Consider the following 25,246-nt stretch of genomic DNA (forward strand, 5'->3'; position numbering starts at 1 on the left):
CAATAGATATATGAGTGCCAGTTTATAGTTCACTGCCCAGGGGGGTTACGCTGATATGAAACTCCACATTGCCTGGGTGGTAAGCAACTTCAACCTGGATGCAGGCTTTGTCATGAGTTTCACTTCACGCACAGCTTGACTTGACCTGCGTGAGCTGAGATAATATAAATATGTACGCAGAGGCAGAAATATGAGACGAACTCTCGACCTTTAGATCCTATCTGAAATAAAAAATAGTCTCTTAGTTCATCACAATGCTGAACAGGAGACCTTCAGTCTGTGGTGTGATCAATACTTTGTTAAGGCAAGGAGAAGGGTCAGCCACACAGAAGAGTGATGACGCCATAGCCATGTTTTCCACACACACACACACACACACACAGAGCATCAACTGGGCACTGGGGTGAGAGTGCTCTCAACAGCTGGATAGATGTGTCTGCAGGAACTCTCTCTCTCTTTGCCAGGTCTTTGTCTTTCATTTTGAAATACACTTTATATTGCCTTTCAGCACAGGGCTGTGTTGATGGAAAAAAATGTCATTCATTCCAAGCAGGCAACTGAAATGTCCTGTGGAGGCTCAGCTGATTGGTTGCCATGGCAAGTTCTCAAGGTTTAATACAATTTCCATGCACATCTGGAGGGGTCTTGAGCAAATGCTGGGGAAAGATTAAGCTAAAATAGACCTTGGGCTGAAATTCCACAGAAACCACTGCTAACAACTGAAATACAACCTTTTTGTTAACAAATTAGCTTGTGAGAAAACCTGATTTAATTGGGTCATTGAATCATCTTTTTTCAGGAGCTTAAAAAGAATCATACTGCCACTATCCCAAAATTATAATTCAGATTTTATTTGCCAAGTATATTTGTAGCCGATGGAAATCACCCCATTACTATTACAAGTATTAATACGCAAACTATCTCTGGAATAATGTAGCGGTGTGCTGTCTCCATATAGTACTCCAGAAACAATCTGCGTTTGTGAAAAAACACTTGAATAATTAAATAGTCCAAAGATTCAGCTATGAGATAAATGTAATTCATTTTCTTAGGGTGATGATTACTTTTCAAAATTATACTTCACCAAACAAAATTTAAAGGCGTACTATGCAGGATTTTTTAGCCTTGCTGTCCCGTGTTTACAGTCTAAGAATTTGATCCTCCTCCGTCTTCAACCCCGCCCAATCAACCCTGAGTTCCCAACCAAACCATAGACACACATTTCATTAGAAACTCCCGGAAAATTTCATGGTTATTTTATAATATTTTCAAGGCAAAAATCCTGCACAGTATGCCTTCAAGACCTGAAAGAAAATAAAGTTACTACTTAATGAATAAAAAAACTGATTGTTAAAAATCAGAAATTTATACTAAATAAGTGCATAAGTCTACGCTTTTACGTAGAGATTTATCTATACTTGAAGGAATTTTAGGAGCTCTGAAAGTGGCGGTATTAGGGATGGCGGATGGCGGGTGCAGCGGTGCGTGGCAGAGTGGTGGAGATGGTGCTAGAGATGAGCCGTCCTGTCATGTGGGCACGCCAGCCGGCCCGGGTGAGTCACTCTCAGAGCTCGGGGAGTGGAGGGCTGGTGAGGACACACACACACACACACACACACACACTTGCACTCGCACGCACACACACACACACACACACACAAATACACATACACACACATACACATACATGCACATGTGTGTGCTCAGACACATACACACACACACACACACTTGCACTGGCACGCACACACATACACACACACACTTGCGAACACACGCATGCACGCATACATATACACACACACACTCACGAACACAGGCATGCACACACACACACACACACACACACACACACATACACAAACTGGAAAGAAAAGCTAACTGCCCAACCAACCCCCGGACAGAGCTGGAAGATCTGCAGTTTTGTTTTGTAGATGAATGCATCAGACTTTGATGAGTCACTCATTTGAATAGACTAAATGAGAGTAAAAAATCATCTTGACTCATTGAATCATTAAAGTTAAGGCCAATTGGTTGCCGCATTTGAAACAGCCGTGTTTGCTTTTGAAGCAGTGAATTTAAATCCATCTCTAATGACATTGAAAAGATGTCAGATTTTTCTGCATTTCCTATGCCCTTTGGAGAAGGAACCCTCCCTCCTAATTTTATTTCATTATACGTGACGACCAGTCACCACCCATTGACCGATTTTTAATTTTTGGCAATAGAGAATTCGAGTAATTGAAAGAAAAAGACACAAAGACGCCCGCCTGGGATTTCTGGCAGGGTACAGCTGTCACGTAAAGTGACAGCCGAATTGTGTTTGAACATTTTCCCACATGGAAAAGTGCTTATCTGCCACCTCCTCTCCTCCAGGAGAGTTGCATTCCCATGAATATGCATGATCCGGTTTCAGTGGCCACGCAGTGTGAGACATAATGAGGTTGATATCGTGTTCTGACACTTGTGAAAGAACAGGACATTGTCTTGGTGAAAGTGTGCTGTGAATGAGAAGGTGGGAGGCAAAGGATACTGGTAGCTGTCAGACGTGTTTCCTGAATCTCAGGTTGCACAATATCTTAATCTTAAATTGGGGGTGTTTATACTAATGCAGTACCCAGTTCATCATGGTCAAATATTACACTGTATTACCAAATACCACTATCATGCTGGATACTGTGGATCCTTTCTCCCAAATGGTACATAATTTCAGATTTAATAATTGTAGCTTATGAAATGGAAATGTCTACCTATATTGGTTCTCTAGAAAAGCTAAATTTAGGGAATGCAGGAATCACACACAGTTTAGCTTTGAAAGGACCAATGATGAAAATGTCACCCATTTATAGCAGAATACTTTCATACTAAATCAGAAAGCTTTGAAAGTTAATGCTTAAACACCTCAGTATTTTTAGATTCCCAAATCCAATTTCTTTGGTCTGAAAATGTTTTTACTCAAACACCACAATGTTCTCCTGAGACCCATGAAACACGATCACAGGGCAGAGCCGGGGGTGGGGGCAGAAAAACCTGTTTTAACCTTGAGCTGGTGCTTAACCTGAATTACATCGTAACAAACCATGCTTAGGGATGGGAGGAGGTCTAAGCTGCGGGTTCAGTAAGGTGGTGGGCTGGGCAGCACCCCAGGACTGAGGTGTTACAGAGGCAGTAGAGAAAATTTTGCATGTTCAAGACGGGTGGGGGCTATCGCCCAGGCATGCTTCCCATTTTCAAAATCTCATCACCATCACCATCACCAGGCTAACAAACTACACCCACATATAAAACAAATAACACCCATATAACATTAGTGATATGATGTAGTTTTCCCCGATATACCAAGTAAATGTTATGCTTCATGTATTACAACATGCCATGTAATTACTAATTAATTTGGTGCCAATACCAGTGTGCTCACCTATTCATTTTAATTTCTCTTGCCTTTTTAGGGAAGATTCTAATTAGATCCCAGGCAACATAGCCACCAAGATCTTTGCAAATTTTCACTTATAAATAAATAATAAATAAATAAATAAACTAGGATTTCCAGGCACATTTCTCTAGAGGACTTGTTAGTCAGTGGTAGGAGGACTCTGATATGGTTATGGAGAAATTTCAGAATTAGCAAACCTGTACGTTTCTAAGACTGAGCCTGACAGACTCTAAGACTAAAACTGTAAGATTTTAAAACTAAGCCTGCAGGATTTTAAGACTAAACCGTGAAGGTTTATTGTTAAACTCAGTGCTGTCAACAACCAAAACTACCAGGGGAAATTCTCTGTGATCCTGCATTCACCTGTATATCGCTGAAAGGATGGGAGCAGAAGAGTGACAGACAGATGAAAGGGAGATTATTGAGTGGAGATTATAGTTTTTTTTTTTTTTAATGTTCCAGTCACTGACATTTTCCTTTGGCAGCTAATAAACTGAGCTGGCTATAAAGTCATCACGTACTGTTGGGATATCTTGAGCCAAGGAGCTCTGGCACGGTTAGCTCTCTGGAGAAATTATTTTTATTGACAAGGACCACTGAGGAGGTGCAACAGATCCAGTGGAAATTCAGCCCCCTACCCATACTTGACGAGGAAGGCCATCCTCTCGTCAAACCTTTCACTCCTGTTCTCCATCCACTGCAGCAAATGGAGATCTGCAGCAAATGGGTGGCAGCCTCGCCCTCAGCAAGCAGTGCACTGGTTGTTGTAATTAACAGATTTTAAATAAAGTTTAAATAAAGCCGCGCCACATAGAGCCACTGGCTTATGGGTCTGAAATTCTGCACGCTGGGACTCAAGGTGCCTTGGCTCCCACTCAAATTCAGTTCAAACTCCCAGTCCGCGGCCTCACAAAAGCAAGAAAACAGGATGCCAGAAAAACAGACAATGTCACATGAGACCCTGGCGTCAGCTTCAGCAATGCCTATGTACCACCGGACCAATCCCTCTGGCAGCCAAAGCCAAGCATCCTTTCCCATCCAAGGTAATTAAAGTACCACTTGAATAATTAATGACAAAAATATTTTTTTCTAGAATCCTCCGTGGAAGTCAGCACTTCAGATTCAAACACAATGTTCAAAAAAGATACGGTGCCAATACCTGCTCTTCAAACTCAGAGGACACATCTGCTAGGCTGGAAGTTTCCACGAGCAAACTGAGGTCGAGTTCGCTGGGGCCTGGAGAAGAGAGAATGGGACACATTAGAATGAGATCATCTTCAGCACTCTCCAGAAAAAGAGGCCAGCCATTGTTCACACAGTGATTTGTGATGTGCACCTGGCCCAGTTTTTTGGTGTTGTTCTTAAGTAATGTACACCTGACTCATAAGAAATGGTGAATGATTATAAACAAATGTCTCACACTCGCATTTTGTGCCTGCGTGTTAACTGCTTTCAGAACAATGAGAGCAAGGTACAGAAAAGCACGTACAGACCTCAATGTACTGTTGTGGTTATAAATGGAAGAGGAATGTAATTATTAATATTAATGTTAATATTAATATTAATATAATAATAATAATAATAATAATAACCAGAGACAATCAAAGTAAACGGTCAATCAGATGACAAACCAGAAGAACGAAACACACGCAACAGAGACAAATCTGAACACAAAACCTATGACAGGGGACTCCTGTTGGATCACAGCAAGAGGGTGGGAGGAACAAGACTGGTCATATTCTGGGAGGATGAAGACCAGCCAAGGCCAACAGTGCTCTGAATGAGTTAAAGTTGTCTTTTGGTACGAGAAAATGGGGGACATTAATTTCTGTTAAACTCAAATGCATTTTTGGTAAAAAAATATTTGGTAAGATAATGAGGACAATGAAATCTGCCTATAGAAAATGCATGACAATGGATTTTAATTTCATATTGTTCATAATGATTTTGCCAAGAAGGACACCAAGATAAAATTATATATATATATATATTCATATACTGTACAGTACATGCTTTCATCAAGGTTATTACAACCTCTACACCATGAACCGAGAAAATGAATGGCATTTTTATTTTCATAATCACTTAACATAATAATTTTAGCACTGAAACTGCTCTGAAAAATGTTCCCACTTTCATATGCTGTTAATGACTTTAATTTGATGGCAGCTAGATATGATAAAATTTGTGTCATTGTGAATTTTCCTTTAAGGATAATTATACATTTTGCACATGCTGGTTTTATTCTCTAAAGCAGCATTCATGCTCCAGCTCCCCGAGCACACTTCCAATGTGCTAACAGAGAAATGCACAAATCCAAAGGGATAAATAGAGCAACTGTCAGTACCAGGAGCTATGATTAGCAGGTGGGCAGAAACAGACAGCGATATGTCATATTGTCGTGGAAGAACCTGCTGAGGCACTGGCCTGTTTTCATGGGTAAAGAATCTTTGTTTTCTGGAAAAAAAATGTACAGCCACCCAGAGGCCTTGGGCCTTGAGGACAAATTATAATTCAGCCAAATCACAAGTGATTGAACCTGAGACACATTCTGACTGGGCTTCTACAGAATCCGGGGAAGGGGGGGGGGGGGGGGGGGGGGACACGCCACGCGTTTCTGAAATCGGGGAATTGTACTGTCACCACCTCAGGACAGCAATGATCACTGACCAATGCAGTGCTGCCAACTGGAAATGATGCTGGCCTAGAAGGCTGTGAAGCATTAAGCACATGTCTAGGACACAGAAGTCACCAACTGCTTCTTTGAAGATGGCTGGATTTTTTAAAATCCCGGTTTCATCGTTTGTAATTAGAGGTAGCTGCGGACCAATTAAATGCCCACGCACTTGGCACAGCTCAATCGTTTCACCATCTTCGGCTTCGAAACAACATGCGTTTCTGGCTAGAGGCTCTCCTGTCCTGCATTAGATGGTTCTCATTGGCCTCTTTTGCTGTTGTCACTATTATTTTTTTGACGTGACTGAACAGGAAACACTAATAAGTGTGCACCTTAATATTTACGGAATTGATACATCTTTAAACATGACACTGTGGGAAACGTTTTATCTCAGTTTACAAAATGGAAAATATTACCCCGGACGTATTTCCTCTGATTGTATGCTGCATTCACTGAGGTTTTCCGTATTTTCCTATGATTGATAAAATCATCCAGCTAGTCATCCAAGACAGAGATTGTAGTCTGTTGACAGACATGCACTCTGACCGAATAATAATAATATTTGAATAGTTACATAACACAGAATGCAATGAAATATTAATGCAGAACGCAGCCACAAAGCATAACAATGATCTTGAGGGCTAGCTGAAATAGAGCTAGCTCTAATTACATTTTGAAGGTGTGTTTTGAGCACATATTCGTAGGCTACAACCCACATTTGATCAGATCTTTTTCAATAGATTTTATTCTGGCACAGATGTTACAATGTTACAATATTACAATTTATGAGTACAGAAGGATAAAGATCTATAACTGAAACATTATATTTTACTATAGTAAAAGCTCTGCACTACTACATATAATGCAATGCAATGTAATGCAGAGCATGAAAATGAATGAGTTGGACATATAATTCGACTATTTAAGAAGATTATAAGTTAAATTATGAATAACTCACAAGGAATGTTATGCCAATGAGCAAACAAATAAAGTGCATAAATAATTATCTGCAATGATTATACATTCCCTGTGCCCCTCACAATACTGAAAAGGTGCACACAGAAGTTTTCACTTCAGACTTCCTGTTAACACAGTAGAACATCTCTGCTCGACCTGCAGGGAGCCATCCTAGTCAGCAACGGAGGCTTGTGAGTAGACAGACAGGGCAACTTGTTCGTACTTACGGGGCAACTAGTCTGGAAAGCTAGCTTCTGTCAATGTGTCTCGTCCTGTTCACACTGGCCTTGTGAACACTACAGTTTATATACTTTTAACGCGTGACACCAGAAAAGGGTGGTGGGAGGAGCAGAGTGTCGGTCTGTGTCTTTAGCTGCTGTCTGATTTTCGGGCTGTATCCAAAAACCTGTTAGGCCTTCAGGACATGAGACAGGAGCTGCCGCACCTCCAGGGACTCCAGTGATGGATTATCCACCCCGGTTCTATTTGTTGCTTTGACTGGGCCTTTCATAAAGGCGCACAGTCTATTGTGTTTTGCAGTGGGGGAATCTCTGGAGAAGACATCTGAGAGCCTGGGAGGTCCTTTGTGTTGGGTTCTTAACTGTAGAGCAAGCCTTTTTATATTCCTGAAGATCTGTTTTTTTTTTTTTTTTTTTTTGGCACATTTTCTCTCAGAAAAAGCTAAAATGAAGCACACTGGCCTCTGACTCACATTCACCATCTGACACGGTGGCCCCACACAGCACTGCGCCACACCACGTCAGGAATTCAAAGAAGATCTTGAATGTTTCAGGTCCACAATTAATATGTTTTCGCTATGCATGTATTCTCCACAGTTACATAATGCACAGTTACATGAATATTAATGCGGACTGGATGTGGATCTGGAGTGCTAACTCAAAAGCACACTTGCTTGTTTACCCTGTCTATTGCCAATATTGGTCAAGTAAGAAAATCTTACAGAATGAAAAAAAATGCATTGTTATTCAATCCAGCGAAGTAAATTTCTGGACAAGTGTCAGCCTACTTTGTAAATACGTGAAAGAAAGCCAGATTCAGCGGCAAGAAAGCGGATTTCAGCTGAATTGAATAAGTCATCCAATCGAGTGAAGCGGCTCCTTGAACAAATGTTAACCTGCTGTGTGTATATACACGAAAGAGCATCCAGTGGCTCGCCACTCGCGTAGTTGCCTACTCCCGTCTGGTGACATCCCACCGCTGTAGGGAAGCAGATCCTTCGAGAGAGGTCACATGACCAGGCTTCACGGAGACATATTCTGCTCAGTGCCACGGCCGACTGACAGCAGCTGTCCCGACGGAGGCATCACGGCTAACCGCCACCGGCAAGGTGCAGCGCCAGGCACCGCCAACTCTCACCGACTGTCCTCAAATGACAACTGACGCTGACAGAGATGCAGCACCAACCCTCCCCCAAGACAGACCAAATCTCGCCAAAATAAATACACTCAGCAGCAGGTCGCAGAAATAATCTCCCTGGTTGCTAGGGGGCAATGAATTGTGACTCGACTCAATGTCGTGTTTGACATTTCCACGTGAAAACTTATGTGGAGATAAATCTGTGACCACAGGTGAGTACACAGAAAGTTGGCAGTTGGGTTGGAAAGTTTCAGCAAACTGATGACAGTGCACTAGTGGTCTGATGGAACAAAGTCACTGCTTTCTGTACCGCTGGCTACGCATTTTACATTTACTCGCTGGCGTGCGGCTACGGCGAGAGACAGTGGAAATAGTTTCAGACCTGAAGCTCAGTTTAGCACGGCGCCGGGGCCCCATTCAGGCTAAGTGGATTTCACGGTCTGGCTGAGTCAATCAGGGAGGTTACCGGCCCCCATGTATCAACAAGAGGATTCCAGCCAATTCACACAGCCCCTTCAGCAGCACCGCACAAGAAATGAACAGAATGGCGGAGGCCCACCGCCGGCCAACGGTTATGGACAAGAAGCGTCGTCTGCGTGACCTCTGTCAAATCGTTCGATTCGAAAGAAAATGAGAAATGACCTCAAGGCGAAATTAAGTTGAGTCATCGGCAGCTGAGGTCCAGGAAAAAGGAATCAGATATAGAATGTTCCAGTCTATTCCGTGTATGAATACAAGATTCAAAAAAAGAGCCTGAAGATAAAGATATTACAGTACCATAAAATGTGTCCTCAAATAGCACTGTTAGGGGAAACTGGAAGCAATTCATTTGGCCATTCAGAGTTTTTTTGATATCCAAACAACAGCTTGGTCAGACAATGTTCAATAGGATGCCCCAGTCATATCCCATAATAATTGGTCATATCCCACAGTCATATTTCAATGGCTGTGAATGAACTTCATTCTGGTGCTCAACTGTAAGTCTCAAACCTAATCCAGTTTTGCCACCAAACAGACATATAATGTGATATTTATCTATCCTGGGCTACAGTTGGGAGACCTGGACATTTTTTTCCCAATTTCTACTAAAAAATAATCTTAGACATGACTTTCCTCAAAATAACCTCCTTTGGCTTTAATCACAGTCTGTCCAATAATTTGGCAAATGAGGGGTGGGAAGGAGGCGGAGTCACTAAACTGATTGAAATCTTATCTACATTAAGTTTTTTAAGACAACAGGTAGCCTAATACCATTGCCTTGTAGTGTAACTAATATAGACACTAAAGCTGCAAGCTATGTGGCTTAAGATTTTCAGGTATACTGTTCAGTACACACAAGGGCAGAGCTGATGGGCATTAATGTTAACAGGAGAAGACCAAGAAGACCGAGAGTAGACAAATATCTTGTGGTTTCTAGCAACAACAAAAAAACCATTGTACAATTGCACCACAACTACAGGAAGAATTTGATGCAACTAGAGAGAAACCAGTTCCCCTGACTACAGTGAAACAGCAACTATGATCTGCTGGCCTAAAAGGATGTGCATCTGCCTTTTCCCAATCTTTTTGGTCCAGTGTTGATGATGCTTGGCCCACGTGGAGTATTTTCTTCTTGTTAACAGCACATAGCAAACCCTGCATCTGCAGTTCTCCTCTGAAACATGTGGCATAGCCAATCTGCTTCTTTTCACACCGCAGACTGCAGCTAACCTCACAGAGTGGAGTGGGAGGAAGATCATTCATATGCGGCTTTAACATGCAGTCCACGGACTCCCGATTGATCAGTAGGGATCGCTAGATAGCGAAGAAATGTGGGTGACATTTTTTCCAATTGCACATCTCTCTATGGAGCTACCGGGAACAGTCAGCATTAGCACAGCCAGCATTTGATTGATGACCATGGGGCTCATCCATTATCATTATCCATTTAAAGAGCCCATTCATACCAAACCCTATAATGAAGATCCTGTGTCTGCCAGTAAAAAAAAAGCTCATTTCTAAGAGCAACCAGAGCAGCCGTTCAGCAGGAACAACATTACCGTGCAACAGCCTACCTCTCTGTCTTCCTGCATGAAATATTTAATTATATTCTTCAAGGCACAGATGGTCACAGATGGTCTCAATTCACCACAATGTTGGGATGAATCAGTCAAGCTCCTGAGATTGCCCAAAGCTGAAATCAGCACTGAGGCCATTAGAGAGCGATCAGGCAGCCACTGCAGGCCATCATGAAATCCTGAAGTGTGAATGTATCTTGATGACAGGGAAATAGGAACAGATTTGAATCCACGGGAGTTTAGGGACTTGAATTTCATCATATGTAATTATGACACCATTCTCCCTGTGGAGGAGTGGAATCAGTTTAGGGATGAATGCAGTCTCAGGACAATTCCCGGAAAAGAAAGGAATGATCTATAATAAATATTCAGGACAAGTAGGTAAAGTAGGCGTCTGGGGGTCATTTTTCACGAGTCACTTTTATATTGTGTGTATGTGTTTTTTCACCATCATACCTGAATCAAATGACTAATTGCAATGTAGTCATATGATCCAGGTATGATGGTGAAAAAAAAAACATACACACAATTTAACAGTAAAAACAAACCAATGTAGAAAAAATGAAATGATATCATTTTGGCAGACAAAAGGAGAAGGCGGGAGCAATTCTGAACCGGCAGAAAACCGGCTTGTGCCGGCTGCCAAAAAACTCTGGACAGCTCCTCGTTCCTTACGTGGCTTCTGAGTGACACTCGGCCCTGACAGCGGGCCTCCAGGGACTTGCTGCGCCGCGCACCGCGGGTCCGCATCGCCTGTGATACCAGCACACCCCCAGGTGTCTGCACCCGCCACCGCTGCGGAGTCACATCTGCTAGCGTTCTGGAGGTTGTCACCCTCGTAAAGCCCAGTCTGAGTGGGGCCTCTCAGGGGACGGTCGGGATCAGCCGCTGTACAATCTGTTCCACGCCATTAATAAGCCAGGAAATGACAAATCCCCTCAAGTTACCGTTCGGCAACATGGCAGCCAGGGGGGCGTCTACTGGTATATGTCTGACAGGGTATTTTTGTCAAAAAAAAAGCTGCTGGCATTTGTGGTTTTGAAGCCTTAAAAGGATGAGGCATATGGGGAACAGAATGCGCTGTGGTTCAAACCTTAGATGTGAGGACTGTGAAGAGGCAAAGTCTTCCCTTCCCTACGGAGTGGAGCCGTCACCACATTGCCCTATAGGACTGCCAGCCACAGTAGGCACTGGCACAACCAGGATTTGACTCCAGACTGTGGTGTGCGGCAATACACCGAAAGCCATTTCTTTATTTTGTCATTTGAAACGTGTATGGGAAATGTGAAATGGTTGTGATGTGTTATCATTACTGACTCAAAGTTCAGCAGGCTTGCATTAATAATGAGATCACTTATGTATATCAGTTAAAGCATGCTGACTTATGCACAGAAAGGCAATGAAAAACCTGCTAGCTGAAATGCCAAAAGAAACTGTATCAGCGTGAACTGTGATGAAAAGTGCACCTTTGGATTTTTGGTGCGTCATCAAAATTCGAAAAAGGACATGCGTTCCACGTTTCTTCAGTTGATTAATGCCAGATCATACTGTAAATGTCTAGGCCATTCAGAAAGTGCTCTACTACTCCAATCATATGGCATGCCCTTACCGGATAATTCAACTTAAAGAGACTCTCCTCTGTGTGGCCCAATAGCACTTTCCTCTCAGCTTGTCATTTCAGCAGATTGCCTGCACCATGACACTAGCAGCAGCTCAGATACTGGATGGAAAATTGCCAAAGCTCGTCCTTTCTTCTAAAGTTCATTTTATTAATTATAATGAAGAGGGGGAGGAAAAATTGAAGAGCGATAAGATGATTATTTTTGTATGCCCTTTTTTCAAAAACCAATCCCTTCAATCTTCATATCTTTATTTCATTCTGAATAGCGACTCACAGTACACACCTCTGCATCCATTTTACTGGAAATATGAACTGTATTCTCCAGCAAAAAACTGGTGCCTACAGGTGCTAATCGCTCCAAAAAATCCCCATGGCAGCATGGGGAATGCAATTAATTCCAAAAGCCGCATACTCCACTTTCCTGTTGGATCTTGTGAGCCTGTGGGAAAAGCTTGGCTGTATCTGTAGCCTGAAATTGCACCCATTAATTACACGGTAGAGGGGGGGGGGGCAGTTCAGGGTCACGTCTGGCACCTGCTGTGAAGCTCACATTTATGCTCAGCATACATATCAGAATCCGATCACCAGCCCCACCCTCCCTGCACGTCCCTCCCCAAACTCTCCATCTCTCTCTTCAGCTCGCGGCTGCCAGGCTCCTGCTAGTGAACGCTAATGCTGCGCACGCCAACCCCTTCCGGAACACTGACCCTGAACACGACAGGCCCCGTGGCTTCTCGTGTCCACGCGGCGCCCCCCCCCCCACCCTTCTCCCACAAAACCCAAAGCTTTGCCGCTACCCTGCGGCAGCGGTACTGCGCAACCCTACAACGTGGCAGCGCAGTGAGGATAGAGTGGTAAATAAGGAGCAACTGTTTTTAGTTTCATTCACTGGACTTTCAGCCATTGCACGCCATTAAGATATTTCCAAGTCAAAATACATTTTTTCAAATGTATTTATTTAAAAAATATATATAAACATAGCAGTGCCATGCAGGTGGACTGTAGCTATTTAGCCCTTCAGAAATCACTGTAGATCACTTTACTTACCGGCTATGGGTTCTTTGGTCGGAAAGAGCTTGTTGTCAACGGTTACACTGATATCATAGAAGACCTCCTCTTCATTTCTGTCTGCGTCGAGCTGTAGGGACAAAAATCATTTTTCATTAGTGTCTGTAAGGTCATTTGGCTAATTGTCCTCTTTGCAAGAGATCTGGTTACTCTGCAAGAAAGTTTGAAAATTTGAAGTTATTAAGAACAAATACTAATGATTTGTATATGTCACTGAATCCTGTTTTCTGGACCACCACCAAACCTTCTACTCTGAATTCCATCTGTTTTTACTCCAGCCCGCATTGACTAAAACATTACCAGACTCGCATTTACCCATGTGTGACGTAATACACAAAGCATTTTCCCTAATTTGGAGAAATGAATGGCATGTAATTAAGAAAGACATCTATCACCTCAAAATCAGTGTCCCCCTGCGCTGTCATACTGTACAATCAGACATCTGAAGTGCAAGGCTGTCTGTTCTGCTGGACGCACTCATCAGTTTGCCATGTGACAGCCCTGTTGCTTGGAGGGGCACCAAATGCCTCTATATTGCAGTCTGCGGCGATACAGCTTTGAAAAATAGGAATCTTGCAGATTTATCTCAAGAGGAGGTGGCAGCCAGCCCCCCCCCCCCCCCACACCCCCCCCCACGACCACCCTGGATGTTTCCATGGTAACAGACATGAAAGGGCCACCGTGTAGTTCAGTGGGTCTGCTGAAGAAAATCTTGGAGCTTTGTACACAGCACCGGGTATTGCCTGTTTGCTGTGGATGATAGGTTCTGTCTTCCACAAGTGTCTTGGAATCCTTGCCTTCATATCTCTGGTGTGCATCCTATTAACATACCATTACGTATCTATGCCACCTGTTTGTCACAGGCAATTCCCAGATGACCTTCTCCACACACACGTCTGACATTTAGTCTCGCATTTCTATGTCACTTACACAACACGCAATACGCCGTGTGTGTTTCAGACAGTTAATTAAAATGACCGATTCTCATTTGAATTAAATTTAAATTAATTCCACCACAAACAGTTAACTCGATTAAATTGGCCTACAAACAGTTAACTCATTTAAATTGCTCTCAGCCAAAGCCAGTGAGAACAGAATCAATTACCTCAATATGTGCGCCTCGTACTTCGCATGCAGCAGCATGACCAATGCGATGACTGTCTAAGCATGCAAAGAAATAGTTTAATTATCATTCTGGGTTTATGTACCAGGATACAGTATATAAGGTAGCTATCGGGAGAGAGATGGTGTTATGGTTTCAATCAGGCGATGTCTGCAGCAACTGTGGTCTTTTTGTGGCCTTAAATAATTGGTGTGACCGGTGGGCTCTGCTGTCAAGCTTTGCTCCCTTATCGCTTCCGCAAAATACGGCTCTGCAGACTGTCAGTAATAAAAACAAACATCTGAGGCCTCCATCTTTCCTTTAAGGGATCCTTTTCAACATTCAGTATGGATTCTGGACTAGCCAGGAGCGCAGTTTCAAAAGGCCGAGATCAATATGTCCCCACCCACTCACGCTGCTCTTTGTTTTAAAAACAAGCCCTGTGAAAGTGTAGCGTAGCCGCATCTATTGCTGTGTCTGTGTCTGCGTTTGAGTCTGTACCCTTTTATTTTCACAGATCTGCCAAGAGAATTGCTCTCCACCTTTAATATGGAGTTACCTGGAAGCGGCCTGGTTCTCAGGGATTCACTGTGTTTACTATAAACTCTGGAAAAACAGCCCAAAGAATGGAAAATGCATCTATTTTGGAAAGTTGGAGAGTGATAAGCTTCGAAGCCTTCGGCAAACTCCGAAACAGCTTTCTCTGCCAGCGGACTCATCCAAGTTGTGAACGGTGCACTTACTCAGCTGAGGCTGAATAAGGGTAAGACCACCAAGTAACCACCAACTGATTGCAGGACACGCAGTTGGATATGCTGCAGATAACAGTGTGCAGCACAGAGAAAGACTGTGAGCATACAGCCGTAAAATTGCCCTCAATCACACATGAAAATTGAACTGACCACGTTTGTCCCTGTGAGCACCGTGTGCTGTCCACAGGAAGCCGGGCTCCCCCGGCTCAGTATGGTTCCTCCCAAGGTTTCTTCTAACATGCCATCTATGGAGGTTTGTCTTGCTACCATCACTTATATATACAATGTGCTTCACAGGATATACAGTGAAGCACACTGTAACAGAAACTTAATGAAATATGCCATAACAATAACATTGCATTGATTTACATAACGGAACGGTATCCTGGACAACGAAAATATCCTCCTGGCAATTTATTTCCATCCCATGTAGGGGACATGAGTCTTTGGTCGTAATCTCAAGAACCATAAATTCTAAATATGCTGAAACCTACACTATAAGGGAGATTCAATAAAAATAGAAGGATAATATTTCTGAAAATATCTTCACTGGAACATGTTTGTCATACAAAACACTAGCATTCTGTCAAAAAAAGTTAAATACTGAATGCGTTTGAATGCATTAAACCCAGTTAGAGTAACCTCAGTCAGCCAATGTGCAAGTATAAATTCCTCAGTGTGTCTGCTTCAGTCAGGTTCTCCCTTAATAATGTGCCTGAGTATTTTATTTCTATTTTACCTTTATTTAACCAGTTGGATCAACTGAAAACTTGATTCACTTTGGTAGTGACCACTTGGGAATATGTAACTTTAATATACATATCCATAATATATAACTTAAATTAACACCAAATATAATTCTTATTACTTTCAGTTTCTCAATGCAAAACATGCATGCAAATGGAAGGTACATCAAAGGATGCCTGTAGCAACTTGATAAACATCCTGATGTACTTTTTCATTGGTCGAGCATTAGAATGAACAAATACAGTTAAAAAAAAAAGGCTTCTGACTCAAAGTAAAAAAAAAAGCCTTCAACTCAAAGTCTTCAACTTTGATCCATGTCCTAATTACAACTAATTAAAAACAGACAACATCCTTTCATAGGATATTCATTAATTCGGCTTGCGGAAGAATATGCAATTAAGTCCTTATGAAAGAAAACATTGAACGTAGAGAAATAAAGGGGTTTAGTCGGGTCAGACCTGCTGGCATGGCTTATGTTCTACAACTTATGCAAATAAGCGTCTCATGCAGTGCTGTGTGCATGGCAGCCACTTCAAGCAGCGTACTGTAACTAGGGTGAAGTAGCAATACTGAAAACGGCCTTCCAAGAATAGGAGGCTAATCTATGAATGGATGTTGCGGCAGACCGCTATATCTCATTAGGAAGAAACGTACAGTAGTGGAGCAGTGGTGCTGCGTATTAATCACAGCCTCTGCAGTGCACAGCGCCTGCATTTCCGCCTGCTGTTTTTCTGTGCGTAAGGCTGAATTGAACGTATTAATGATCCAATGGCGGCGGTCACAGTAATTGTATTTTCTTGAGAGGTTCTTGAGGGGATTCCACTACCCTACCTTGGCAATCTAAATAAATTGGCTGTGATTGCTCTGTGGCCAGATATAAAGCAAGCATAATTAACAGAATGATTCCATTAAAATTGTCACCCAAGAACAAGCCCACCTACTCCTAATGGAGTAGCTACTGATGAACTTTTCAGTTCTGTGGCACAAAAATAAGCATTCATTCATATTATACCAATTAATCTTCAATTCAGTTAGCAGATGCAGATGACCTTAGCTAGATTAGATTACTTACAAAAGCACATATAAAAAGGTTAGGCATCTTCTTTGGTTAAGGGATAATTGCAAAATAACAACGGTACATTCTATAGCCGTAAAGTGCTACAGTTACAAGCTCCCTACACTAATGGAAAATGGAAATACTGAATATGTTACAAAGCTGTAAACACATCCAGTATCACATTAAAAAGCATATTATATGAATTTAATTATAGTGCAATATCACTCCATTTCCATTGTAGTAATATACCATTGCTTGCATATGTATTAGTAAAATATCAACTTCTTTACAAGTTAGACATAAATGAAACAGCCATCAGTCTGTATGTAATTGCTCTATAGTACGAGGCTTCTCAGTGGTTCACTCAGCATGGACTTCCTGAGCATTTTCCTCGACCGTACTTAGGCCATAATGCAGCACTTATATGATTATTACTGAGAATAATCATTTCCATGAAATACATTTCAGTGGAAGAGGGGGTTAAGCAAATGGTCTATTATTTTGTTGAAAAAAACATAAAGGATGAAAAAAAGATAATATTCATTCTTTAATATACGATTAGTTCAATGAGGAGCAATTTTTTTTGCCATTTTCAAGCAAACGGTAAATACATTTAATCTGTGCAAAATGAGTGCGTCTGTGCAATCATTTCCCACAGAGCAGCAAGCTGGGAAATGTTCTAAACGCAGATTCATTTTTCCGCAATGCAGCTGTGGTGCTCTCCTTAAACTCACAGCCGCAATAGGCTGGAATCCTGGCTCACAGCAGCACCTTACCCTCCTTCAAAGACTGACAGAGTCTTCAAAGACTGACAGAGTTTCAAACCTAAAGCTGCATGTTAATATCTGGAACTCGCACAGACGGTGCAGCGGAAAGTTTGAATCGACAGTCTTTTTCTCCTGCGCGGTGCGACATTGCGCATCATTTACAGTCCTCCATTATCCCTGTCAGAAATGTTTAAGGGACAGTTGCGAAGTGAACAGCCCACTGCATCGCTAAGGTCCACACCCACTTTCAGGCATATCCTTCCATTGTAACTGTGTGGGTGAGGGTGGGGGCTTCATGTTCTTCCTTTCCAACCCACAGATTGAGGGTCAGATATTTTTAGAAAGTTTGGTCCAGTCGGTGAAGTTGTTCACTGAGGTCGCTGGCTCGAGCCTGGCCTTTGCCATTAGCCAGCTGGGATTGGCAGTCTGTAGTGGCAGGGACAACACTGGCCTAGTTCAAGATGGCAAGAGCTCCTTGGGCTTTTTGCTGCTTTATTCCTGCCGATGATGTCAAGAGCCCGCAGGCTATCAGCAGTCATCAGTGAAATACGTGCCTCTGCTCCAGCGCTGTGTGTCCGGGGGAAAATTTGCGAGGTTGCAGGAGAGTGCCTGCACTTCAGCTTCCGCTCGCTTAACGTGGGAGCGGGGAAGGGAAATGTTTTACGATTAGCATAGTGCATGCCACAATATGCGACAGCTCTTGACACTAATGTAACTCCTTTCTCCGAGTTAAAGGAACAGACAACGATTTGTGTGTGCAGAAAGGCTGTCAGGAAAAGCCAGCCCAAATCTGCTTAACTTTCTCAATGTATCTCAATCTGCAGTCACGATAAACGAGGACTGGTATCTTCAGTGAACAATCTAGATACATCTTGTGGGAAAGCAGCCAAGCTAAATTCCACAAGGGACATTTTCTCTTTTAATGCTGAAGGATTTCCATATAGGTTCACCATCAATGAGCTTGAGAGAGAAATTAATTTCTTAGAATGTGAATGTTCAGATAAATAGTCAAGGTCCATTCATTTTGCTCTATTCAACATTTCTCTATGTAACTATTGCTACTAATCAACTGCACAAAAACAGTGATATTCGTGTGAGGTGCAGCTGTTGCACAGGCATTCTCTGTGTGATCAATCCTTGATTGATATTAGTTGAGTATCACTGAAAACAGGTGTGAGGATCTGTGACATTTCTGGTGAAAAAATTTTTGAATTTGAGAAACACGTTTATTTTTTGGTTGACTACACTGAATCATTATTCACGTATACTATCTTCCACGTTTGAACAGTAAAATATGACACACCACTTCTTGTGAGTGACATCATCAGTTTTGACAGAAGTTTCCAAAAGACACCTTCGCAAATAATTAAATTCACCAGCAGCATCATGGTTCCGTATTGTTTTCAGGCTTTAAATGGAGAAAATGAACCGAATAATATTCCAGGAACCTGTTGTTCCTGAGGTAATGTGGCTAATAAGGGGAACTTCCTGACTGAGACGTGGTACCGTACGAGCGGTAATTATGGAGCGCGGTGGTGGGCTCAATGCATCCTGCACCATTCTCTCCTCCTTCCCCATTAATTAGGCCAGCGGTCCAGTCATTAGTGGAGCTCTTTTGAAGATTCCCTGGTGCAAATTAAGCACTTACTCCCAGCTGGTGGTTGCCACCAACATCCGCCTCCACCCACCAGTCAAATCTTACTGTGACAACCCTTGCTCGCCTAGGCGAGCGCTATATTGCCAGAATTCCACAGAACAACCACAGTCAGGGTTCTGCCCTTAAGCTTGGAACCTTGTAAAAAGAACAAATCTGTCCTGCAGAACCTCAGACCTACTCTAGCCCAAGCCATTAGTAACAAGTGAGCCATGGCCGTCTGATCCACCTGTGCTCAGGCAGAACAGTGTACAATGTTGCATGAGGTCTACTAATTGGGCACCTTTTCACATAGTCTCGCTGCACCGTTTACACCTCTAATAAACTGAGTCCCTGTCGATCATTGACACCTCTCCTTGGAGGCTGAGGTCTCCTGGGGGCCCTGGTGCTCAGCAGTCCTCCCGGCTCAGACGCTCTTCCTGCACGGGCTATAATTGGTAGGAAGCCACACTTTCAGGAGTTTCCCTGGGGGGATGTTCACATGAACTTTCCGAGATCTGCATCCATCAACTTCTCCCCTCTCTAACAGATCTAGCCTCCTACTCCCCATCTCTGGAATGTAGACAATCTCCCTGAAGCGTGTACTAACCAGTTCCTGGAACTCTGCATTTTTCCGTTCTACATGCTCAAACAGTCAGCAATAGATTGGATTTGTACACACAATCATTTTTTAATTCTCAGACTGCCACAGCCAATATTTTAACAATCAAACAGCTAAGCACCAGTAAAGCTGTCTGTAAAAAAGGAAATGTTTTTCCTGCAGTGCTCATTGCATTGATGTGACGGGGAAGACTAACATACGGTCTCCTCCAAAGCACATGACATCAGTCACTGCTTCTAATCACTCTTCAGTTCACAAGTTGGGCTTGCACAGACACAAACAGGAGGAAGACTTTTCATGTCCAACTTAACAGGCGAACGTGCGGGTGGCCGATCGACCAGCTGGGTAGCTGGGGTGAGATGGAACCTTCTGATCCTCCCCAAATAAAACCCTCCAGTTCCTGGGTGACTCAGGAGCCAATTATGGATGGTTCCGTAAGCGTGGCCCACAGATGGATTTGATGCCAGACTGTGGGGTCCCTACACACACTAAAAAAGTGCCTTATCAGACTGAGCCACCAGCCGCCCCATGAAGCCAAAACTGAGGCAACAAGCTTGCTGGATCTAACCAGTTAGCACCAAAGAGAAAAATGACATACATAAAAAGCCCTCCACATTATTAACGGCCCAGCCAACTACCCAGGTGAATAATATACAGGCAGGTAGCAACTTACACTGAGGACAACAGTTACTGGATGATTACTTAGTCACACCACTTAAAAGATTAGCACAGTTAAGCACGCAGTAGCACAGCAAATAACACCTGTCACCAGGCTGGAAATATGTATATTATAAATGTTGAGTGACTGAAGGTCACTGAGCAATAAGCGATAACATAGGTGTGTGAATTCACCCACGTCTATGTGTGAGATTAGCCCCAGGTAACTACAGTAATGACTGTGTACTAATGAATGTTTCAACTCTCCCACATCCTATTTATATCTTATGAAACAAACAAACCAGTCACGGTAGAGCTCAGTTTACGGTAATGAGCAGCCATTAGTCATTACAACAGAAATGTAAGCCGAGCTAATACTGAACCGCGATGGATGGGAACAGACAAGAACCCTGTTCCGCCATCTTACCGAGATCACAGAATGAAAAGTACAGCACCGCTGAAACCAGGAGAAATGTGCATAAAACCGAATTACGACATAAAAACTGGAGAAACGGTAGCAGTCATATTTTTAACATGCTTACTGAGATGAAAGAAAAAAAAATTCATTTAGCGATTGGTGTTATACAAAAAGAAGACAATCAGTCAGCTCCGAGTTCACTGAAGAGGAAAAGTAGATTCAGCAAGCAAACTCTTACTAACACAATGATACTGTTTGCTAGTCACTGAAAAGCCAATGCCCTAAGTGATTAATTTGGCAATGAGAGCAAACATGTGGTCGCTTTCATAATACACCAAATGTTTGTTTTCAAATATAGCATCTTTCACCAAGTATAAATCACACCATTGCATTTTGTTGTTGGATATTAAAATGTGTTAAAGCTATGCGAGCGCTTGGCTGGTTCGGTGTTCCTCTTATGAAACAGACGCTAATTCGGGGGCTACATGCAATTTGACCACATCGAACAAGGAACCGTTGCATTCACATACAATGTAAGTGAGTTCTAGCAGTAACGCACAATGTGGCTTTGGTCTGAGAAGGAGCTTTTCTGCCAAGAAAAATAATCACTACTGAGCTGAGATTTTCCTATTTGTGTTGAATTGGGAGGCACATCCTCCTGGAAAAATAAAGCTTCCTGTTACTTCCAGTGTTGGGCATTGCCAGCTGATGATTTTGGCCATGTGCCAATAGCAAGACCCTTTGGGAAGGAAGCATGGCAGTCAAATGTTACAAATATAACGGCAACGGGCAATGCAGTTCGGCTGAATCTCAGACACGGCTCTAGATTCAATCAATTTGTCCTTGCCTTTACTTACAAACGAATGGAGGTATCCTGTCATTACACAGTGTTTGTGTGAAATCAAACCGTTTATTTTTTAAGTGAAAGCACAAATGTTGACTGAATCCAGCCGTAGGTCTAAACGGCAAATTGCAGCTAGATACACTGTCATACGCAAATCTCAAAATATCTGTGGTCGACGGAACGCGTGTCAGAGGATGCAATCCAATAAATACTCTGCACAACAGCCTATTTTCCTCGGAAAATGCCGCAGAGTCCGCGGAGGGACTGACGGATGCCGCCGGGCGGGCACGAGAGTCGCCCTGCAATATGCGGCGACAGCGATGCGCGACAGCTGATCTCATTTCTCCATTTTTAGCGCTCTACTTAGCAAAAGGCAGCCCGCAGTCCTGCTCTAAGTGGGCCAGGTCACGGCCTTCCTTGGGCTCAAAGGTTGCTCTTTTTTAGAACGTTAAAAACGCAGAGAAGAAAGGGCTCTGCCCCCTGCCCGTGTCAGTTTGACCTCCGAGCCCCGTCGACGTCGGGGAGCAGAATCGGGGACTGGAGCCCCGACACTTCAGCTGGGATGCGGCTGAGCCTACACCTCCCTAAATCTCATGACTCATTGGGGAACCTTAACTTGCTAGCAGATAAAATCAGGTTCAAATGAAACGGTAATTAGCTATAAAGCCTAGTTAAGAGTTACGCAATTGAAATGCAGTCAAGGGAGTGGGAAAAAAAATGAGATGCCTCTTGGGACTGGAACACATTGCTTTTCTGGTCTCATAAAAGGCATGCGTGCTGCTAAGCGGCACAGATTTCTCACCAGAGCCAGAGGGCAGCGTGTACTGTGGGGAGGGGGCAGGGGGGGTGTCACTCATGTTTTGCATCTGGTCATTTTTATATATGCATTGAATATATTGCTGTGACTAATTTTCTTAGAATGTACAAATGTGCAATGGTTATTGCACATATGTATATGTATTCTACCCATCCATTATCATTAAGCAATATGCAATAGGATTACATTTCTCTGCATGGTTATTGTTTTTCCATGAAGAGAAATGTAAGATATCCTGCAAGTTTGACTTTGGCACAAACACTGCAAAAACATACAAACTCACTGAAGGCTACATTTGCATTAAACTCAATGATCCCTTAAGTTCAAATAATTTGAATTCTTCAGTGTCCCTTAAATACAATTATATGAATATAAATCCTAGGTATCCCAGAAAAGCAAGTACATTTGAATTAAATACAACATATTCCTTAAATCCTAAGGTATTACTAAATGGTAGGCATCTGCACCTAGGTTGATATTAATAGTGTTCATGGAGCACTCGAATGTATTCATTTGCCACCCGTTCTTTAATTGCTCTAGCAGTGACAGAAATCTTCAAACACCGTTCACAGTGTTGTATTCAGCCAAAGTGTAAATAGTTTTGTAACTGATGTGCCCAACCAATTTCCAAGGAGATGACAGCTCTGAATGACAAAATAATGGCATCGTTCTAAAAAGAGAGGGAAGGCACCGCACTGGCTGATCACGATTCATGAGGCATTTGACTGATGTGTTTTCACAGGAGTACGCTCTGGCTTGTTCAAATGCTGGTGTATTGTTATGAAGGCCACGGGGATGTTCTAGGCAAGTTCAACTGAATCATTAAAAATAAATTGGTGTTTCTACATTCAGAACTGAGCAGCAGAGTTGATCTGGTCGATAAAAAAAACAAATGGTAAACTACTGAGGCTTAGCAAATTGGGAATTTTCACTGCATATGAAATATTTTTGCCACCAATATATGACATGCATTGGCGACAAAACATACATAGTCATGTCAATGAGGTAAAATAGCCACAGATTGAAGCCCCCCCCCCCCCCACAACCAAAAAAAACCTTTTAAAATGCAAACGCTGTTTTGTGAAAAATACTTGGGTGTTATATTCCGTTTCACACTTTTGTGGGAAGTGTTTTCCAGTAATGGGTGTCTGTTTAATTCTTCTTCCCACACATAAAAAACAAAGGAGACCGCTAAGCACAGAGGACTGCTAGGAGAGGCTATTCTTCTGAAAGTCTTGTCATGACTAAGCCGTACGAAGACTGAAGTGCGCAGTTTCTTCCCCTGTTATGAAATGATAGACCACCGCTGCACGAGGCCAGGTTGGCACCAGAGCCCAGAATCCATGGCTGAAATGAAAATTCATCAACGGCAGAGAGACTGAAGCAAGCGGAATATTTCATAATGCATTTATGACATTTAAACCCACTGCCTCGATTTTGATACCTGTATAAAGTGTATAGAGCTCTACATTTCCTCAGTAGTGGGATGAAGAGTCCCACTACTGAGGAAAAAAGAGTGTTTGATAGAAATCCTGTATTCAGTCTTGATCTGTGAATTTACATGTGAAAGCTTTCTGAACACTTTCACTACATACCGGATAACTATGACAATGACAGCTGATAAGTGACCAGCCACTTAGGAATGGGATGTAAGGCACTCAGTAGTATCAGATGTGCCTTACATCCCATTCCTAAGAAGGCTGATCAATAAATCACTTAGGATGGAAAAAACATACAGAAAAAATTACAGAAGTTTTCAAATCCACCTGTTATAAATCTTCCATCTCGAGTGAAAAAGGATTTTGCAACAACCTTAAGGTTGTCACTTCTTAACAGATTGTATTGTGCTAAACCCAATATATCTATCAAAGACACACACAGTCTGTTTTCAAAGAATTAAAAAAAGAAGCAGAACAAAGCGTGTTGCCATGAGGAGACAGAAGGAGGGAGAGGGAAGGGAGGTGAGAAAGAAGGGAGGAAAGTGAAAGGAGTGGAGGGAGAGAAAGAGAAAGACAGGGAGAGAACTGTGAGAGATGAAGCGACCTTAATTCTACTGTTTTTTTCATGCTCCCTCAATGGGTCGTCACCATTTAAAAATGTCACAATGGAGTCCATTTGTGAGCTTGAGCAGTCTCTAAAATCATCTGACAACATGTGTTGACACATCGCTTGTTTGCTGCTGCCTTTCAGCGAGTAGTAAGTGTAGGTTATTATAAATGACCTCTCACATTCAGCAAAGAGCTGAGAGGGAACTCAAAACAACAACCGACTTTCTTGCCACTCTACCGCACTGCAGTGATTTACCTAAAATAGTCCTTCCTTCCTTCTACTCTAGTATAAATGAGATTCAGTTATAATTGCTGATGCAAAAAAATATTTAATATACAAGCAGCTGTACTACGCATCTGAATTAGAAAGCGTGACACTCAATAAGCACAGAAATATCCACAAATGCCATGTTAAAAAAAATATGAAATGTCACCGGGCGTTATGCAGCCAAAGTACGTTCACGTCATCATGTACTGTATTCTATAATGCCGATAATACATGCCAAAACATAATTACAGAGAGAATAAGACTTCTGTGACCTTTCGTTCTACGTTCCAACAACAAAAAAGAAAAAAAGAAAAAAAAAATCCC

At 42.5% G+C, this 25,246-nt stretch overlaps 1 protein-coding gene across 1 annotated transcript in view; it reads right to left on the reverse strand.

Annotated features, from left to right (window-relative positions):
* Positions 1-25,246, reverse strand: part of ak5 (adenylate kinase 5) — a 56,417-nt gene that overhangs the window by 15,084 nt on the left and 16,087 nt on the right. Inside the window, exons 7-8 of the mRNA XM_064338158.1 lie at positions 13,170-13,260; positions 4,593-4,669 (exon numbers count right to left, since the gene is read on the reverse strand). Of these exons, the coding sequence (XP_064194228.1) occupies positions 4,593-4,669; positions 13,170-13,260 (168 nt within the window). The remainder of the gene's footprint in view (positions 1-4,592; positions 4,670-13,169; positions 13,261-25,246) is intronic.

Source organism: Anguilla rostrata, chromosome 6 (genome assembly GCF_018555375.3).
Source record: "Anguilla rostrata isolate EN2019 chromosome 6, ASM1855537v3, whole genome shotgun sequence".
Lineage (NCBI taxonomy): Eukaryota > Metazoa > Chordata > Actinopteri > Anguilliformes > Anguillidae > Anguilla > Anguilla rostrata.